Here is a 20,843-nt window from a genome sequence, read left to right as displayed (position 1 = left end):
CTAAATCACTTTTGTATCACAAAAGATAATGGGGGACAGATATTTTAGTGTTTAAGAACAATATACTGTACACAGTATACAGCAGTACAACTAATCCGCTACTTAGGACAGTATACTGTATCACAGCTGACTAAAGACAAAATTGTAACACACATGCGTTCAGCAAAGTCTAATATTCTTAATTTTACAAGGCACAGCACAATTCAGAACTCTGCTAGTCCTTTTATGTGCTGTGGCAATGATTCTGTCAAATGTCCGTGGGATTAAAAGAGAATCATTCATAATGCAGCGCGACTAAATTGCTACGGTCAACCTATACTCACTTTTACACACATACATACACACGCCCGTACACACACACACACACACACACACACACACACACACACACACACACACACTCACATACCCACATACACACACACTCAATCACTCTGAACAAGCGTAAAACGCACTATATACATATAAGTGTATTTTAGGGGAAACATTTATATTACAAAACACTGGACAAAGATATTTTAGATATTAAATATTTCCCAAAAAATCCAATGCAATGATAGTAAAATTTTCTGAAATCAATTATTTAACAGAATAACAAAGCATATATTTACTTAGGCAATATCCATTTATAGAAAGTAGTAAGGTTTTTTTTGTCGGAAGCTTAGGATCTCAATAACTACTGAACTGATTGGGTATCTAAATTAAGTCAAAATTCTACACATTTTCACCAAGTTTTATAAAGACTTCCTGTTGGTTGGGGTGCTAGATCGAATCGATTCCTAGATTTTCACGTTTTTCTTTTTAGCTTAATGCTTCAAAAGACCACCATACATTCTTATAAGGTTTCGTGATTTAATTTTATTAAAGGATTTTTTTTTTACATACTCTATAGATTCTTTCCAGATGTCTATCTATTATTTTGAGCTTCGCTACTTATGTAAGTTGTCATCCTTGTTTTATTTTAAATTTGGATGGTTATAATCTCTTTTTCTCCCACTTGTTCAGTAGGGTGGGTCGATTTTGTAATTTCACAATAGTAGACGTTGGCAAAGGTTACTGGGCCAATATAAAACCCTGTGAAACTTGAAAGAGGTTTTTTAATCCAAAAACAACGAGCGCGCGTTGCGTATAAAATGTGCCCGGCCCCTTATAAAACCAAAAAATGAAATTCCTTCAAACACAGGCATGTTGGACATCAAAATGACCGCATTGAAATGCTGATTACAGATCTGAAAACCGTTTTAAAAAATATTGATTCAGTCTGAACTGATATTCAAATAACTTTCCAAAATAAACAATTTTGACAAAATCAGCTGTTTTAGGTACTTAATGAGATCTTATTCGAACTAGGAACAATATTTTTCAAAACGGTTTTTAGATTCGTAATCAGCATTTTGTTATGGTCATTTTAATATGCAACATGCCTGTGTTTGAAGGAATTTAAATTTTTGGTTTTATAAGGGACTGTGCACTTTTTACACCCCCCGCGCGCCCATTGTTCTTGGATTAAAAACCCTTTCAAGTTTCACAGGGTTTTATATTGGACCAGTAACCTGCCAATGTGTACTAATGTGAAAATCCAAAAAAGATTGCAAATTGACCGGCCTTATCAATGTTCAGTGAATACAGAACCCTAAATGCTAGAGGAGCAGCCGCTATAGTGAATAAAACATGAATTAAGAAGCCATCTAAATACTAAGATGTTAACATCAAAATGCATACAATAAAATTAATTCTAAATATTTCCATTCTACATTTATGTATTTCATCATTGACAAGAATATTATTTTTTTTTTTTGAAAAAAATTAAGGATGGACAAAGGACTTTATTTAAAAATAAAAGATATGATATTTAAATAGAAAACCATGAAACTTTACAGACAAAGGCAAAATTGTGTTAAAATTGTGTCAAAATGATCCATGTGACGTAATAAAAAGAGATGGTTAATCCCTCATGTTTATTACGTCAGATGGATCATTTTTGACACAATTTTAACACAATTTGGGCTTTGTCAACTTTACACATTAAATAGAGTTTGTAGTCGTTGCATGAGCGATAGACCTACAAAGGGACAACTGTTTTAACTGTAAAATCTTCACACAAAAAATCAGCCATCTATCTTAAATAAGAGCTGAGATTATCACATTTTTCCTAAAATGTTTCTGATTTACAGACAAAAAGACATTTAAATGACAGAGTAGCTTCGCTACTAAAAATTTAAATAGATTCCTTAATTTCTTAATAATTTGACCTACATACGTATTTAAATTTAAAGTTCAATGCTAATTAGTATTCATCTGGACTCGGCAGCCGAACTTAAGCCCCAAACTTAAACCCGCGTGTGAGAAATAAAAATCTGAAAAGATTGTTTGTCTGTTTAGGAAAAGGTTTAGGCTGCATTTAAGTTATAATGTGACGATTTTACTAAGGCTTACACGCGGTTGCTGAGCCCTTGTGTATATTATGCTAGGAGTATTAGCATTACAAGTAGTTTCAACAAGGACGACAAGTCGACATAAAAGCGAAGCTCTAAAATCAGTAGAAAAAACTAACGAACATAAACTTTTGTAATATGTCAGAGCTAAAAAATCAGAAAATTAATTGGTAAGTCTAAACAAAATTGTACATAAATATGTTGAAAAATGACGCAAATACATCGTACAGTAAAGGAAATACTTTCATTTTTAGGATTTGAATATAAAGATGCCTTGCTTATGATATTGTACCTTTTTATCCTAGGACTTTCTGGTAACGATTGTAATAGGAATCATCATTGCAATTTATAGGACAATTCTAACATGCCTAAATAAACAAATGGAGCTAACCGTTAGGAACGAACGGAACTATCCTAATTATAGAAAAGCATTGCTTTTAACAAGGAAGACAATCTTCGTTGCAGTCCTTACATAAAAGTAAAAGCATGTCTTGCAGTTAAATGCCTTTATAACTAATTATCCTTTTCAGCAATATTAATTTGTTCAAGCATGATATCAAATAGTTATTGGATAATATAATTGTTTTTCTATAGTATTCTTATCTAATTTTATTTATAATGTACGCTGTACTTATTATTGTCAAGATATTTTACAATATCAGAAAAAAGATAAAAATAGAACTACTACTGGTAATTTTCAGAGTTGTGCAGAAGCGGGTTGTCAAAAGAATTTGCGCGCTTTGTGCGTCAATTTAGCAGTCAAATGACTTTTTGGGGGGCTTTTATTTATGTTAATTATGTAGGTGTTGGACTTTATTGGACTTTTTTTTGTAAAAATTAATAAATTTATTCATTCTTTATGACCACTGAACATCTGCTTTTTAAATTACTTTTTCCGTTTTACTATACATGATTATTTGTGCTTTGCTAATATGTACGTTGTCGTCCTTGTTTGATACTACCTCTTATTACAACCGTAAGAACACTCTAATAATACAAACGTTTTAGTTTTGATTAAATTAAGGAACGGTGGGTTTTGTCAGGGATTTAAAGGGGCAAGACAATGGACGATATATTGATGATGATGATACACAAAATTACCCCTTCTGTAGGTTACAATTATTGGTTTAAACGCTTGGACACTTGATGAACCAATCAAACAAAATTCAATAGAAGTTATTAAGCCACCGAATAAGAAAACTTTATTATAAAACTTTGGGGACTAGTGTAATTTACAGCCAATGTCCCCTTCCTGCCTGCATTCTTAAACGGAAACAGATTGATGTAAGTTTACGAAGCCCTACTCATAATACGAGGCTCTTCACGTTTAAGAGACATATTTTTAGAGCTAGAAAAAAAAGAGAATTGAGAGGTTAAAGAGAGAGAGAGAGAGAGAGAGAGAGAGAGGGTATGTGTTTGTTAAAGAAAAATATACGAGAGAAAAGTTAGAGAGAAAGAGAAAAAATAAGGAAAAATAAGTTAGAAAAGAAGGATATAACGGAGAGACAGAAGAGAAAGAGAGAGAGAGAGAGAGAGAGAGAGAGAGAGAGAGAGAGAGAGATAGAGGGAGAGAGAGATAGTGAGAGGGTAAGAGAGAGAGAAGTAGCCTTAATATAATATTACTAAAAATAATATGTACTATGTTTTAGTAATAGTCTTAACCTTTTCTAGCTATCTATATTTTCTTTTCAGTGACATGCAAAGGGAGTGGGGGTCTGTCATTCACACATCCAGCAGAAGAACAGTAATTAAATGTATTTTTGCCATTTCAATTAAAACAGTACAGATTATTTATGGAAGACTGATTTTTAGTTGTATAAATGACAATAATGTTGGAGCTCCTGACAAACTTACATCTAACATTTTATTTATACTGTCAATTGTACATTTAGATTTTAAAAAATGGAGACAGTACCACTGGACCCCCCTGGTCCTGGACCATTCCAGGTTCACCTGGATCCATTCAACACAGCAGACAACCAACCTTTTATAGGTACATTAAGTGAAAAATTCAGTGTAAAAAATGGCGTCATACTGGCCTAACATTGGTCAATTAAGATTTATACTGGCCTAATATTGGTAATTTAATCTATGCAACGGCCTACCATTGATCATTTGTATTTTATGGCCTCGTTGTTTTAGTCACTACTAAGAGCTTAAGATTGAGCTAATAATCTCGTTGGGGCGGGATTCTCCTTCGATTCAAGAGATCATCTAGAGAACACGAGGGAATTAATCTCTTGTAATTGGATGCGATACTCGAACGTCTACTTTTTAAAGATCGGGTTAAGTAACTTCCAAACGACAAGTAACCCTTTATTTGCAAGAAATTTGATTGGAAGTTTTAAGTTTGCATGGTAATGATTCGCCAGTTAAAAAATTTATTATTTTCTTATTAAGATGATAATTCTGATTGGGGAATACTAGCTACCGAACTTTTAAATGAACATCAAACAGACAGGTAGAATAGATTTTTCCAGTATGGCTTCGAAACTGATGGTTATCCGGTGGATTAGAAACAGTTCTCAGCCCTACTGAAAAATCAAGTATAGCAGCGTATTACATACATTTTTTCACAAATATCAAATAAAAATAATGAAATTATTACCTGTTTTGTTAACCAGGGCGTTTGGTTAAATTTAAAAGCATAAAATATAATATAGGGAAATCATTTATAGAGTTAGGTGATAACACTATTTCAGAGATATTAATAGACTTATACTTACAGTTATTACTATCAATTTTAGATTTTTATATGGTTTCAACCATGTAATAATTATAGACAACTAATGGTTGACAATTTCCGACAATCTGTCCTACAAGATGATGAACTCAGACATTGGATTCAGATGGATAAAGACAGGTTTATAGATGGATAGATAATAGTTATCGTTTCGTATTGTAGACAGATTCCGTGGATATTATTTAGATTAAAATCAGTTTTGTTAGATCAAAGGGGCCGAAGGCATCGATTAACAAAACTGTTCCTAATGTTATGGTTTGTATTGTCTGTAATACAATTCTGTATGTGATTTTTCAGTATGGCTGAGAACCTGTTCTAAAATAGTAATAGAAAGATGGTTAAATGTAGATGAATTGGAAAATTAATAAATACATAGACAGATCAAAAGTTATAAAGGCAAATACGGGTAGACTGAAATTTAGTCAGACAAACAAACAAAAACAATAAGACGGAAAAAAGGGTTTACCTAAATGTAAAAAGTTTTATAACCAAAGTTGAAATATATCCCATGTCAGTATTTTATCTAACTTTTTATACATAAGACAATTTTAAAACCATTCTTGGAAGTGAGACTTTTCAAAAATGTTGTCAATACATTTGAGTATTTCAAAGACTGAATTAGCATCTTTAGACTTTTGTTTCTTTGATAGTAAATGGAATTTTTGTTGTTTCCTTTAAAGGCTAGATTTTACTTTTAGTATATATGTATTCTACCTTAGGATAGGTTACACAGGATATAAGGTAGCCCCTGAAAAGTTCGAACTCCGCAGGTATAGTCCCCGCAGTGTTAAGGCCTTTGGAGAGCTTAGGCTTAAGGAAAAAATACCCCCCCCCCCTGAAATTTTAAAAATGCATTGATTCTTTTCATTGAGTTTTACTTTTATCAAGATTTGAGTTTTTTAGATTAAATTTTTTTTTTACTAGATGTAACAGTTGTGAATTTTTGACAAGATTTTTGCGGGCCGGCTCCTGGCAATTGGAACCTTCACTAAAAGTTATGAGGTACCTTATTTGTATGCTATGGAGCTTTTTTATTAAGAAGTTTGGAGTGCTGGAATTATATGAAAAAGGCAAAACAACAATCTCTCTTCCCTATACTTTCCACTAATCAACAGTTGGTCCGTTTGTCCGTGTTAATGTTCGTTTGTCCTTCCTTCGGATTTTAGACTTCGCTTTTAAAGATGTTTAAAAAAATACAGAGTTCTTCTGTGATCAACCAACGCTTGAAATTTTATCATTACCTATTTCAATTTTAGGAGTTTTTGCCAGCTTGGCAAGTCTTATCCAGCAATCATCAGTTTGGCAAGTCCTAAACAGTAAGCATTTTTAGTTTCACACTACTACATAGGTAGGCCATTTCAGATAGTTCCATAAGGAATTTTAACCATTTATTTACAGTCCAATTCTCCCTGTTTAACCTATTTGTATTTTTAAAGTCAGGCAGCAGGACAAACGAACATCAACATTTTTAGAACTCAATAAACAGAATAATAATTTATAATTATAATCAAAATTTTACCTAAATTTGTTGGAAGTTGGTTAATCACATAATTATGTTTTACTACATTACATTTTTAGGACTTCTAGAGATTCTTCGCTTGTGATATTGTACAATGTTGTCCAAGAAATAATTATTCCAAAAATCAAAATGAATTTAAATAGTATAGAAACAAAAATTGTTATTAAAAAATAAGTAAAAGATAAGCAGGTCTTAAATTGATGGACTTTCTGGTAAAGATTATAAAAATTATAAACTTTCTAATTCTAACTGTTACAGAATGCATCAACAAACTTCAAAATAGATAGGCCAATTATAAAATACTTATATTAACGATAAGACAGACGTAAGTAAGGACGGACCGACTATAATTATAGAAAATTTTTGCTTTTAATAATTCCAAAAGAATTAAATTTGTGTATGGGAAGTAAAAGTGAAATTTGAGAAAGTTAAGAAACCTTACATTTAGATATTCTATGCATTTAATACATGTGTTTATTTCAAGAAGAGACACTCTAAAATGCGTATTTTGTGTTTCTTGTCAGTAAATCTATTTTTAGGAAACAGAAAGAGAAGGGTTAAATATAAAAAAAACACTAATTTCTTATACAGCTTTGCAAAATTGTTGTTATTTTTTTGACATATTTTTTTTCTGTTGGTGAGGGGGGGATGACATAGGCGTCCAAGGGGGGGGGTAATGGGCCATTTGGCACCCCCAAACGATTTTGGGGGTGCCGTAGGCACCCCCAAAATTTTGTGAACAATACCCCCCCCAAAAAAAAATTACCCCTACCAACGATTTTGGGGGGGGTATTTACCCCCCTCAAACGATTTTGGGGGGGGTAATTACCCCCCCCCCCAAAATAAATGTTCTTTAAAAAATTTTTTTTGGGGGGGGTATTTACCCCCCCCAAATTGAATGTTCTTAAAAAAAAAATTTTACTGAAAATTTTTTTTTGGGGGGGGAGGGAGTTATCCCCGCCCCCCCCCCCTAAAAAGAGTCATAGTGTGACTCGAGCCTTGAGGTGTAATATATTTTATTGTCTTTTACATAATTTGCATCGTGGCAACGCCCCTTAAGGGGCAATTCGTCGTATTTTTAAAATGGCTTTTGATAGTTTATTTTAGGATAGGTTATATTGGTTTAGGTGATTGCCCCACATGGTTAAGCAATTGGCCCCCCGCAGGGGCTAGAAATAGGAGAGAAGCTTGTGTGAAAAAAACGAAGAAACGCCCCTTAAAGAGCGTTGCCACAAAAGGGACTATACCCCAATATAGTCCAACCAGTTAAAACAGTTCTTAACCATGATAACAAAAAATTTAATAGTTTGATCATGTTTTATTTGCTTGGGCCTTTATAAGGGCTAAAACCATCCCGGGGATCTATGATGTAATTGTAAAGCACTGAAGATTCCATAAAATAGATACCTAACTAAATTAAATATTTCATTAAATAATGAAAAAGAATTTCTATAGGCGATTTCTTTTGGGAGGATGTCAGGGTGTCTCAAAACTAGTTATAAAACTTACCAGGACCTATAAGACGCTTCACTTTAAAGTATAATCATATTGGTTCATTGGTTAGTGAGTTAATTATTGTATTTTTATGTTCTAAAGAATGAGATACTACTATATATTTGAATAGTAGTGGCGCCCTTAGCATCTAAGAACTCGTGTTTTCTAAAGGGTAAAAAGGGAGGAGAAAAATAGCCTAAAACCACTCAAAGGATTGACCTATAATAGTGTGGAACCATCATGGGATCTATGTGAAGCTTTCCTAAAAAGGAGAACTCAGTATTAAAAGTAATGAAATCTGAAGCTATAGTCAAATAAACCTTACTTACTACTTTATGTTATAGGATAGTACTTATTAACTTAATAGATTAGGTAGGTGCTTTTTTTACATAATTAAATTACCCCCCCTCAAAAATTTTACCCCCGGGGTAAATTAGTTTGGGGGGGGTAATTACCCCCCCCAACAGATTTGGGGGGAGTATTTACCCCCCCCAACAGACTTTAGGGGGGGTAATTACCCCCCCCAATCAAATTTTACCCCCGGGGTAAAAATTTTGGGGGGGGTAAAAAAAAATTTCGGCGCGCTTCGCGCGCCATTTTACCCCCCCCAAACACGAATTACCCCCCCCCCTAAAATTTTTTACCCCCCCCAAAAAAAAAAGCTTGGACGCCCCTGGGGGATGATACTGTTTTTTGGACGAGACCATAAATAAAAACTCTATAAAGTTGCTGAATCATTATATAAAAGTAACAGGTTGTCTCTCTATTGCTTTAGATCTCGCTAACCGCTGGATTGGTATGGTTTCCTTTACAGTGATGCTTCTTATAGGTCCAGGGAGGGTTTATAACTATCCCTCCTAAGACGTATTGCTTCTAAATAAGATACCTCGTTTTAAAAACTGAAATTGAAAGGAAAGTGTTACCTCACAGAACTCCTTCCCTCAAGAACTCCTTAGAAGCTATTAATATCGTAGCCAATAGTAATGAATATATCATTTATCTGGTTAACCCTTACAGATCGGGGGGGGGGGGCTCCAAGAGCCCCCCCCTCTAGTTTTTTCAATCTCATTTTTTTTGTAGGTAAGATGGAGTGCTGTGACTTCATGACTTTTTAAGTTTAGTAATTATACGTCGGCAAGAGTTGATTTTATTAGGATATCTGGTCTGTGTCGGTCGTGGTGTCCGGCCAAAGTCGGTTGGGTAGCACCAAAATTAGAAAAAAATTCTAAAAAAATCTTAATTTCTACATTATGACTTTTGTGTATAAGGAGAAACCTAAAATTTTTTTGGTGAATACTTAGATATCAATGACCTTCTGAAAAAAAATGTGTTATGACCGTTTGACCGCTCCCTGACCGACTTTATGACCGATTTTTGTCCGGCTTTTACTACAGACATATATCATGAATATCGTGGCTTCTATTACAGCTAGAGTCCTATAAATTTTTTTGGTAAATCCTTGAGCAACATCAAACAGATAAAAATATTAATCGGCGCCGCGCCAAGAAAAAGTAATTTTCTCTAAAAATACACATGAACCACCAGAAAAAAATTTTACGTCTTTATCTGTAACAGGAGCCGATCTATTAAGGTGGGAATTGGGGCCCGAGCTGTAAGGGTTAATTTGATTTGAAGCTAAGCATAATAACTACACGTGCCTCAATAATTAATTGTGTACACAATGATAGATTTACATGCAATTTAACGTGAGCTAGTGGAACATTAATCCCTTATTTCATACTTTTAGATTATGATTTTTTGTTATTCTTCTTTTACTTATGGATTAGTAAAGCAAGGCTTTTAATGTACAAGGGTATTTTTCCTTACAGTTAAAGTTTCCTACAAGGGCTAGAAATAAGTAATCAGACAGAACGACAGACAGATTGACACAACACTTATAGATGAACTTTGCTACTAAAAATCTTCTTGTTATATCTTGGGGGAGGGTTGTTATATAACCCACCAATTGACGATTATAGGGATTCTGCAAAAACGTGAATTTAAATATTAACTATGTAATCTGATTTATTCAAGGAAATAAGAATTCGGATTAAAATTAGAAATATGAAAAAATAGATATTGATAATTGATAAATCCGATTAGTTGGCCATGCATTTCATAACTAGCGGCTACGCCCCAAGGGATATCTGCAGACCCTTGAGACTGGAGGTGATTACTCTTAGAGGAGTGTGTTGGTACCCTCCCCCCAAAATATTATAAACCTTCCCAGGACCAATAAGAAGCTACACTGTAAAGAAGAACCATATTGGTTCTGGGGTTAGCGAGATCCTTCTGTACACACACAGAGATAGACACTTTAATTTTTTTATGGATTGGATATGTCATTTTCAAACTTCTTTTCCTTTTATTTGTTTTTTTGAAGCTAAAAAGTTACAAAAGAGTTCTCCTTTGCAAGAATAGATAAAAAAAATATTGATATTATTCAGTTTACATAAGTAAACAAGGATAACAATACCCATAAAATGCAATGCTTTTATATTGAAAAACATATTCTTATGTGCAAGTCTGATAGAAAATGTAATATACTATACTATTTCGTAAATGCTTACTATGAATATGAATATTCTTAGATTAATATATCTATTTCTTATTAGAAGCTTTGCTTATAAATTTTATAACAGTCATAATAATTACCATTCAAAAATTAAGTCTTTTGGATAATCAGGGAAAAGGGAATGTGATTCTGACAGTTTTTCAGTTAAACCAAAAAACAAGTTATACTCCAACTAAATATTTAATTTTCAGCATTTAAAATGGAATTATTTGGCTGATTTTTCATTAAAAAGTTAATCAAAAATCCACAAGCTAAAAATAGACGTACGAACATTCCGTTTAACTTTCCTCTGATTCTTATGAAAGAAACATTATGAAAATAAGATATATTCCTCTGTAAAAACTATATTTCTGTCATTCTTTATTTATTTTATGTATTCAATATTCATAGCATTTTTTATCTAACCTTACCTTTATGAATATCAAATGTAATTCTTTGTGAGAAATAATGTTATTTGTAAAATACAAAATATGAAAATGATAAACTTATGCGCGAAGTGCACGAAAAAAAATGCACTGTGTTTAATGTTTAGGGATTGTAAGAAGAATAACATTGAAATGAAATGTCAAAAATTCACTTGATTTATAAAACCTAATGTATTTAAAAGTACTCTGTACTTATTATGTTCCCAAATTAAAATAAGTATACGTTAATATTTAGGGTTCAATAGTTGCTTATAATCGGTAGAAGAAATAATAGCACGGCTTATAGAACCAGGCATCTTAATGGATAAGACAATGGATGAAAAACAATGCGATTTCCTAATTACCCTTTCTGTTGTCCAATGTCTCCTCCTTTTTCGTGTTACATGACACTCTGCACATTGAAAATTTTTGATTTTATTGAGAGTAATTAATCTCTGATTTAGATTGGAATCAGTATGGAGACATAAACTGAATACAGTTCTAGAGACAAGAGATTCTTTTGGTCGCAGAGTTTACATATTTAGATTAGGTAAGATCTCTTAAACAGCTTGGGTTGAATGCTTTTTGAAATAGCTTCATATATGTCGTGGTGAATTTTAAAATAACTTAGAGCGGTAGAGTTGACCAGCCCAAAACAAGATAGAGACTTTTCTTACAAAAGGTTAAGCTACAGCGGATTATATAAGACAATGTTGGAATTAATTGTATTGAATTATATAGGAAATAAAAACAAATTGATTAATACTTATAAAAAAGTATTAGGATCTTTGTCTGTCTGTCTGTACTGAAGGATCAAGCTTACCAAAGACCGATATGGTTCCAAATTACAGGGTAGCTTCTCATAGGCCCTGGGAAGGTTTATAACTGTAGGGACTTTCATCGATTTTTATCGACTTAACGTTTCAGCCACATATTTCAATCTACAGAAGGGAATTTTTTTGTATCATCATTGAGGAGGTACATCAATCTAACAGCCACCTACTTATCCCTTTAGATTGCTGACTAAAAATCCTCTGATCTTATGACCTTTTTTTGTTATCAGGTGAATGGGACCCGGCTACCGTACCAACAAATGAATTTTACGCCTCGGCTTTTCTCTTATTTCATCTTATGTCAAAAGAGGTAACCATACTAATAGCTATCTCCCCCCCCCCCCTAGCCTCGTGGTGCTTCTTTGAGTGTGTATATAGCATAAAACCATGATATATAGGAGGCAACCTCAAAAAGAACAATATAGTAGGTCTTTAACCTTTTTTGAGGTAGCTTGCTTTTGACCAAATTGCATAATCCTATCATATAAAGTGGTACGGTGTTTTTTTTTGTTTTTGCTTAAGACTTCGATAGTTCCTGAATCAATGGAGTTCTCCATTCAATGGACGCATTTTTATATAATCTAATTGCAGGTAAAAACTCAGATAGCAGGAGTAACTGTGATAGCAGACATTTCAAATTTTGCTCTCAAACATATCAGGTTATCAAATACATTGTCTTGAGTAAGTTAAAAAATATCAAATACTATAAGTAATAATTCTTTATGTTAGAAGCTTTGTTTATCGATTCCATAATTTAATCAAAAATGATATTTTTCTTTTCTAAAATGCCATTTTTTGTTTAAATTATCAGAAAGAATTCTTGACATTCTATTGGATTTGTATGTCTGTATATGAAAGAGACAGAAATCTTTTTTTTAAATTTGAAACAGCCTGTGCTTTGAAACTATTTGATATTTTAATTTTGTGTTTTTTTAGTTGTTTAGGCCTGGAGCAGATAAAATGTATCGCGGCATTGCTCACTGGCTCTGTTCCTATCTGGTTCAGAAGGAATGTAGTTATTTATTTTAAGTGTTTGTGAACGTCTGTCTGTCTGTCTTTTTTTTTGCTGTCTCTGTTCCTGCCAATACTTTGTTATCTTGTTAAGGTAGGGTTCTCCTTAGAGTTCAAGACTTTTCAAGACATCAACGGTCTCATTTATCCTCTTATGGTGGAATGCGATAATATAATGGCAAGTATAGAATATTATGCTAAATAACACCCAAAGACAACCAATATAATAGTAATGTAGGTATGATATCCTATAATATAAAGTAGCAAGTTTTTTTTGTCTGTAGCGAAGGATTTCGCTAACCGCTGAACCTATATGGTTCTCTTTTACAGTGAAGCTTCTTATAAGTCCAGGAAAGGTTTTTAACTATTTTGGGTGAGGGTAAATTCACCCTCAAAATAAAAGATGAACCCCCTTTCAAAAAATTTCATTTTCATTTTAAAACTGAAATAATAATTGAAGTGAGGGGTTGGTGGTCATCTTTTACCCACTTTAAGTTCCCCTATAGGTCTCTAGGGGCGTAGCCGCTAGTGCATTTATATAAAAATAAAAAATAACCGTTATGAAATTGTAAACAGAATACATGTGGTGCATCATCCAAGAATATTCAATATACTTTACAAGATGATCAAACATTTCCTTGTTCCAAGAGTAAAAGAAAATATTGTTTTTCATGGGTAAGACAGTTTTACAAGCGCAGCTAATCTATAACTCAGTTTGGCTGTCCGTCCGTCTGTTCTTGAAGGGGGGTTTAATGAGGTATATGGGTTTTGAGTGTTACTTTTTTACCTATTTTTCAAATGAACATCAAACGCTCAAACTTACTTTTTCAGTCTTTTTTTGGCTGTCATTTTGTTTAAGTCTTTTTATATCAAACATTAACCCTTAACAGTCGGGCCCCTTGCCGCACCTATCTCAGTTCCTATTAGAGCTAAAAAAAAATTGTGCAAGTCCCCTGTGTTATGATGAATTTCCGACCTTAAGTAAGTCAAAGTCAATTTTCGCTTCCTTCACCCTTTTATTTGACAACCTTTGTTTTTAGGTCCTTTTTTACTTAAAAATTTCAAACGGCTGTAATTTGTTTATTTTTGAAGCTAGAAGAAATTTTTTTTTGCAGAAAATGTTTATCTTTATGTAAATTTTATATTTGAAATATCAAAATATAAATTTCTGCGGCTGCAGCTGTACTTGGTAGCTGCCAGCCGCCGCAGTCGATGGTCGGCGGGAAAACGGCAGCGGATCTTTATGAAATTTTAATTCATTATGTAGACATGTAAGAAGGGCTTAAGTTTAAAATTTGAAGTCTCTAAGTCAAAAATTGCGGCCACAGGAGCCTTTTAAAGATTTCTGGAGACCTGGAGGATCAGGACCTGGAGGATCATACCTGGAACCTGAAATTGACTTAAATATCTGTATTTAATATAAGGATGTACTACTAGAGGATATTTTAGTATTTTGGTAAGATAAAATGCTTTGTTTAAGTCAAAAAAATATTTTTGCTCTTTACCTGGATGACCCTGCCAGGTTTGCTGGCATCCTGTGCCCGCCAGGATGTAGATATTTAAAAAATTCCAACTTTCAGTTATGTGTCATACCCACACTTAAAAAGTCAAGCAGTTTGGGCTCTTTATCTTTCACACATAGAAAATGAGATAGAAAAAAAACCGGATGGGGGGGCGTTCTACGCCCCCCCCCCCCCAGACCGTTAAGGGTTAAGTAAAAACCTAAAAGCTTCTTTTAAACTTATTTTTTCTATATTTTGTGTAGTCCTGCATACATTCCTCTATTTAGAATAAAAGTTTTAATAATGAACATTAATCCATATATTATTACTTGAATGTTGGACCAGATTTTCATGAAATAATGTAATACTTGCAACAGGCTAAAATATTTACTCTATCCTCTTCACTTCTACTGGATGAACTAAGTGACCTATAAATGAGATCAATATTACCAACCTAAATTGACGACAATTTTCTCCTGTCAATATATCCACCTATTCTATATCAATTTGTAAATACATAGTATATAATTTAGGAGTGATTTTACAGAACTACACAAAGAAGTTCCATCCAACGTTTTACCTAAATTTCTTGGGTAAGTGTTTTTCTTAGGTAGCTCAAAGAAGAGGAGCAAATTATAGTGCCTATAAAAGAAATGGCCAGTAATATTGTAAATGATCAATTGTTAGATTTATATGCATGTGCTATTATGAATATAATCTACTAGAGTTGGCTCAATATAACTATATCGCTATTGGCTAGTTTTCTATAAGTACATATCTATTTATCTATTTCTCAATAAATCAATTCTCCTCCCCCGCCATTACTATCTAAAAGAAAGAAGTAAATATTTATTAATTTAAATGATTTTAAAAGGGTTTTTTTTCAATTATATTTTTTTCACAATACCATCACCAAAGGGTTAATATGATTAAAATTTTAGTTTTAATATTTTAACACAAAGGAAGTGTCGCCACAATCGAATTTTTTTAAAATACAGTTTTCTTAGATTTACTCTATTATGAACGTATATTTTTTATTTATGAAATAAGGATTTAATACTTCAATGTAATTCAAATATTTACATGAAGTGAAAAACTTAATTCATTCCATAAACAAATAGGATAAAGGTCTCATCGCTTTGGTTAATGAGAGTTTAATGAGGATTATTGGAGCACTATGAGTTTTAAACACTTTACCATTGGAAGACTCGAGCTCATTTATAGACGTTTATTTCCTATATAGATCTGTCATGGATCTTGATGCAATAAAGCAGGCTGTTTTGTAAATGTTAAAAATTGGAAGATTTCATTAAGTAAAAGTAATCGCAAATATACTTAGTAAATGACACAATAATGTATTATAATAGTTATGGTGGCTCATAGCTTCAGGCTGAGACTGAGGTTGGCTGATTTTTCATTCAAGCCGCCAAGCTTTCCCATATCAGTGCGGTTAATTGCGACTGTTACTTTAGTCTAATCTAAGATGTTTGAATGAGTATTATAATGGCTACAGCTGGTAAAAAGCAGCTTGACCTGGTGGCTACAATTGAGGTTAGCTGAGACTGAAAGAGGTTTGGGGGACAGTTCAGGCCTTGAGTGGCTGACAGTTAGTCTTATTGGATAAATTACAAAGCCACGGGGTTGATGAATACTGTGGCTTCCGAGCCCTGAACACAATTAAGTATATAACATCAATGGCGGTAGGACCGCTTTTTAGCAGGTTTTAGGCTATTTTTGTATTTTTCATATTTTCTCCATATCATTGGTGTTTATGGTCCGATTTCCAAATTTTTTTTCCGTTATAGTATCAAAATTAAATTTCCTGTCGTTTCAAGAAACCAAATATGACGGTCAGACTGCTTTTTTTGCAGGTTTTTGGCTATTTTTAAATACTTCACATTTTTCCTCATATCTTTGGTGTTTATGGTCCGATTTTTAAAACAAATGTTGAAAAGGTTTCGTGATTTTTTCCTAATATACATGCTTTTGACAACTAAAAAATTATTATACATATTTTTGTGCTTTGCTACTTATGGATGTTGTCATCCTTGTTTTATTGATAATGAAAAGAACAACACTACGGGGGGAGGGAGCGGCATTGGGCGCTATTTATTACCAAAGTTTAATAATAACGTTTTCTTATTCATTGGTCTTACAACTTTGAGGACTTTTATTGAATTTTAATAAGTTGGTTCATTGAGTTAAGTGTCCAAACGTTTGAACCAACAATCATAATATGTGTACCATCATTGGGGATGTACACAATTTATCGGCTATTGTCGTATTCCTTTAGATCCCTGACTATACTGAATATAAAATAAATAATTAACCATTTAGAGTAAAATATACAAATTATGTCAAATATTTTAATTATATTTGCTTTCATAAACTCAATTGAATATAAGTTTACAGTTTACTTAATTAAAATTACCCAATTTGTTTTTGAATAGAATAAATAGATATTATGAAATATTATCATTTTTAAAAGCGAAGCTTTTCTATGATTAGGGTCGGTCCGTCCGTCCGTCACAGAGAGTTAGCTCTTTTCGTTAATTTAAACAGGTTAGAATTGTCCTATCACTTCCAAACTTTGCATGATGATTCATATAGTAGTTAGGTACAATTTAGAAAGCGTAGCAACTCTATAAACAATACCAGAATGTCCGTACGTCCATTTTAAACATGTCGATTTTTAACTTTTTTGACAACAAATTTTTGTATGTTAAAATTATCCGATTCTTCTGATATTTTGAAAACTGATTCCTATTACAACAAGGTACAATGTTATAAGCAAAGCATCTCTATAAACAAGTCCCAAAAATGTAAGTATGTCCTTAAACAGTATCATATATTTATGCAGTTTTGCAACAAATTTTCTTAAAATATTGTTTGTACTGATGAATTAATATTCTGCTAATTCAGTTCTGACAATCTACAAGTGTTAATGTTCGTTTGTCCTTCCATTTCAGAGCTTCGCTTTTATGGATGTTGTCATCCTTGTTTATTTTCTATTTATTTGTATAGGAGTATATTTTAACATTACACTTTTTAAAAAAGGAAAGAATTTTTCCAACATGGCATCGAAATAATAAATATCTGCTGGATTACGACCGGTTTTCGGCAATACTGAAAAAATCATGTAAAGCATCTTATTACAGACAATTTTCCACGAATATTAAAATAAAAATCATAAACTTAATACTAGTTTTGTTAGCCCCCAAGAATATGTTTTAATATCCGCAGAAAGCTGTCTCACGATGCGATAAACAACAATGTTATTGTTCATGATACTAAAAGTTATAGAAAAATCGTTAATCTGTTACTATTAAGTGTCAAGAAAGATTAGTTGACAAATTATTCACGCAACCTTTTAAAAAAAATATTTCATACAGTATGAAAAAGTGTGATGCTATATAAAAAGTTAAGTTGTCTATATAAGTTTGTACAGTTCACAGATTTGTGGGAGAAAGGTTAACAACCGGCGCAGCTTATGTAATTTAATAGTACATTAATATACTAATGATTTTAATATTTGGAAACTTATCAGCTTTCCGACCATCTTTTGGTTATATAAATGAGGAGGTATTAAAAATTATATAAGATTTATACTGGGATACATATAGTTTTTTGAAGAAAAAAAAGAAATAGCTAAAACAATATCCAATTTAATTCTTCTTTAAAGTATAGCTTCGTATAGGTCCTGAAGGTTTATAACTAGTTTGAGGGAGGTTACCACCCCCCTGAAACCATCCCAAGAAAAATTACCCTTATTAAAAAAAGCCTCTCCAAAAAAATGGTTCGGGATGTCAATAGCTATTTTTTATATGGTTTTGTTTTGTGGGGGTGTTTACTTCCCTAAATTTAAAGTACATTTGTTTTAAGGGGGATAAATACCCCTTAAACACCCTGTTTACTCTTTCGATAAAATAAAGACGAGGGTTCATCACCACAATACATCTCATTTTACAAGGGTCTATAACCCCCTGATATATACTCCTTATTAAAACTGCCAAAATTAAGGGGTGTGAAAAAAATTGCCCTCACACCCCCTTTGATTGTAAAAATTTGCATGCACGACACTGCTCTATGCATGCATTTAAAAAAAAGAGGGAGGTATGAGCTATATGTAACTTTTCCCTCGGGGCAGGGACCCTTTCCCGAATTTGTATTGGTACTTTGAATCCACCTAATAACGTCGGAAATATATACACAGCCGTGTCCCTACAAAAGAACAGCAAATTTGCCAGCAGACTAAAAGGGTCTTTACCATATGGGCCAGGTCTGGATTATACATCTTTTCTTATACATTTATTTTGCATATATTTTAGAGGAGTTGGTGAGTTAGACAACAGTAGCGTGGTCCAAGCACTTCTAGATATGGAGGAAGAAATTAAAACTCTTAGGTAACTAATAATTTTACTTAGATAACTAGAGGTAGCGCCTATAGAATATAAGAAATGCAGAACATTGATTTATTATATAATTATTATTGAATAATAAATTATTTAACCGTAATAAATATAGCTTAAGTTTTTACCGAAATCTTAAGCTACAGACAAAATCCTTTACTTCTTTATATGATAGGAAAGCACTAAAAGGTTAAGTTGGGTTAGTCAATTAATTATAGTAGATAAAATCAAATTCACTTAAGGCTACTGCAAGGTTCAGTATCTATCGGAGGGGTTAGAAAGGGGACATTGGACTGTTTAATTACACTGGTTTTATAATTTACTTGTTGGTTCCAAACTAACAGTGTCTATAAAATTTTTCAACCAATAATTGTTATCAACCTTAATGTTTATTGTTTTTATTATCATTAGGGATGTACATTAATTTATTGTCCATTGTCTCATCCCTTTGAACAGTTTGTTAGAGTAATCCTATGTAGTTGAAACCATATTTTAGATGTCAGATGTTGGAGGGAGCCCAAGGAGCCTGACAAAGAGCCCTGTCAAGGTCTCACAGTGTTTGATTAGCCAGATTCACAAGTGAGGTCGCAATACCATCAGAAACGGCTATAAAAATCGGTTACCATTTTCTAGAATGGCTTCGAAACTGATTACTATCCGCTGGATTAGAGCCGGTTCTCAGCCATACTGAAAAATCATATATAGCATCGTATTATAGACAATCTTCTAAGAACATTAAAAAAGTCATAAAAGTATTACCGATTTTGTGAGCCTAGGACTTCGACCCCTCGGCAGACATGTTTCTGCAATACGATCCGATAAATAAAATTATTTTATAAAGCAATTTTCTCTTTTATTAAGAATTTTTTTGACAAATAGAATGAATAGAATACAAAAGTTGTTAAATCATTTGTTTTTATTCAGTACTTTTCTTCTTTACTATAATGTAACTGTATTTATTATTATCTATTTTATTTTGATTACTAGATTCGCTACTCTTAGATATTAAGCATCATTGTTAAAATATATCTCAATACATCCATTTAAATTCTTTATCTAAAATTTACTTTTGATATTTATTTTGAACAAAATATTATTTGATATTTTCTAATGTCTAAATATGTAATTAAATTTTTAACTTTTTTTACTGAAATGTAAACATTCTTAAAATACTATAAATCATTTATTTAAAAAAAAAAACAATTCGGAATACATAAAATCTTTTTATATATTTTTTTTTACAAAAAAAATACAGTATCTGAACTGAAAATTTTAAATTATTGTAAATGTTTGTGTAAAATATAAAATATAATTATTGAGTAATAATAAATTGATAAAATTAAATAGTTTTTGTGGTTACTATTTAGAAATTTTGGAAGCTCAGCTTTTAAACATATCAATAAGATATTTATAAGATTTAAACATTATATATGTTATACCATGTTCTTTTTAAAACGAAGCTTTTCTATAATTAGGGTCGGTCCGTCCGTACGTCTGTCCGTCCGAGATAGATAAATTTTATTCGTTAATTTAGGCATGTTAGAATTGTCCTATCGATTTCAAACTTTGCGTGATTATTCCTGTAGTAGTTAGGTACGATTTAGAAAGCGTAGCAATTCTATAATCATTACCAGAATGTCCATTTTAAACATGTTGATTTTTCTACTTTTTTAACAACAAATTTTTATGTGATCTAATTATCCGTTTGATCTGATTTTTGGTATATTGATTCCTGGGACAACTAAAAACAATATTATAAGCGAAGCAACTCTATAATCAAGTCCTAAAAATGTAATTATGTCCATAAAAATTATCCTGTATCAAGCAGTTTTTCAACAAATTTACTTATTATTTTGCTTCGACTTATACTTTTATATTCTGATTATTCAGTTTAGACACTATACAAGTATTAATGTCC

General features: G+C 32.3%; 2 protein-coding genes across 2 annotated transcripts; both read left to right on the top strand.

Moving 5' to 3' along the window:
- The first annotated feature begins 4,325 nt into the window (after window positions 1–4,325).
- Window positions 4,326–13,219, top strand: LOC145333216 (alpha-tocopherol transfer protein-like). The gene is made up of 10 exons (XM_080178359.1): window positions 4,326–4,428; window positions 4,836–4,896; window positions 5,218–5,298; window positions 6,103–6,180; window positions 6,435–6,494; window positions 11,635–11,720; window positions 12,234–12,313; window positions 12,595–12,662; window positions 12,940–13,015; window positions 13,109–13,219. Exons 1-10 carry the CDS (start codon window positions 4,338–4,340, stop codon window positions 13,217–13,219), a joined length of 792 nt encoding a protein of 263 aa, XP_080034485.1. The 5' UTR covers window positions 4,326–4,337.
- Window positions 13,220–13,561: 342 nt separating this feature from the next.
- On the top strand, window positions 13,562–20,269 carry LOC145333784 (alpha-tocopherol transfer protein-like). The gene is made up of 4 exons (XM_080179019.1): window positions 13,562–13,689; window positions 15,050–15,109; window positions 18,845–18,919; window positions 19,422–20,269. The coding sequence occupies exons 1-4, from the start codon at window positions 13,637–13,639 to the stop codon at window positions 19,453–19,455; spliced, it is 222 nt and encodes a 73-aa protein (XP_080035145.1). The 5' UTR covers window positions 13,562–13,636; the 3' UTR covers window positions 19,456–20,269.
- Window positions 20,270–20,843: the final 574 nt, after the last annotated feature.

Source organism: Acartia tonsa, chromosome 12 (genome assembly GCF_053477335.1).
Source record: "Acartia tonsa isolate MP-2025a chromosome 12, ASM5347733v1, whole genome shotgun sequence".
Classification (NCBI taxonomy): Eukaryota; Metazoa; Arthropoda; class Copepoda; order Calanoida; family Acartiidae; genus Acartia; species Acartia tonsa.
This window is presented reverse-complemented; position numbering and strand designations above follow the sequence as displayed.

What these genes read in the sequence shown, in the direction of transcription:
- LOC145333784 (XM_080179019.1), top strand. Translation starts at nt 13,637, where the DNA reads ATGATCAAACATTTCCTTGTTCCAAGAGTAAAAGAAAATATTGTTTTT. An exon ending in GAAAATATTGTTTTTCATGG is followed by an intron (nt 13,690 to 15,049) that starts GTAAGACAGTTT and finishes TATATAATTTAG; the next exon opens with GAGTGATTTTACAGAACTAC. An exon ending in GTTTTACCTAAATTTCTTGG is followed by an intron (nt 15,110 to 18,844) that starts GTAAGTGTTTTT and finishes CATATATTTTAG; the next exon opens with AGGAGTTGGTGAGTTAGACA.
- LOC145333216 (XM_080178359.1), top strand. Translation starts at nt 4,338, where the DNA reads ATGGAGACAGTACCACTGGACCCCCCTGGTCCTGGACCATTCCAGGTT. An exon ending in AATGAACATCAAACAGACAG is followed by an intron (nt 4,897 to 5,217) that starts GTAGAATAGATT and finishes TAATAATTATAG; the next exon opens with ACAACTAATGGTTGACAATT. An exon ending in AGTTTACATATTTAGATTAG is followed by an intron (nt 11,721 to 12,233) that starts GTAAGATCTCTT and finishes TTTTGTTATCAG; the next exon opens with GTGAATGGGACCCGGCTACC.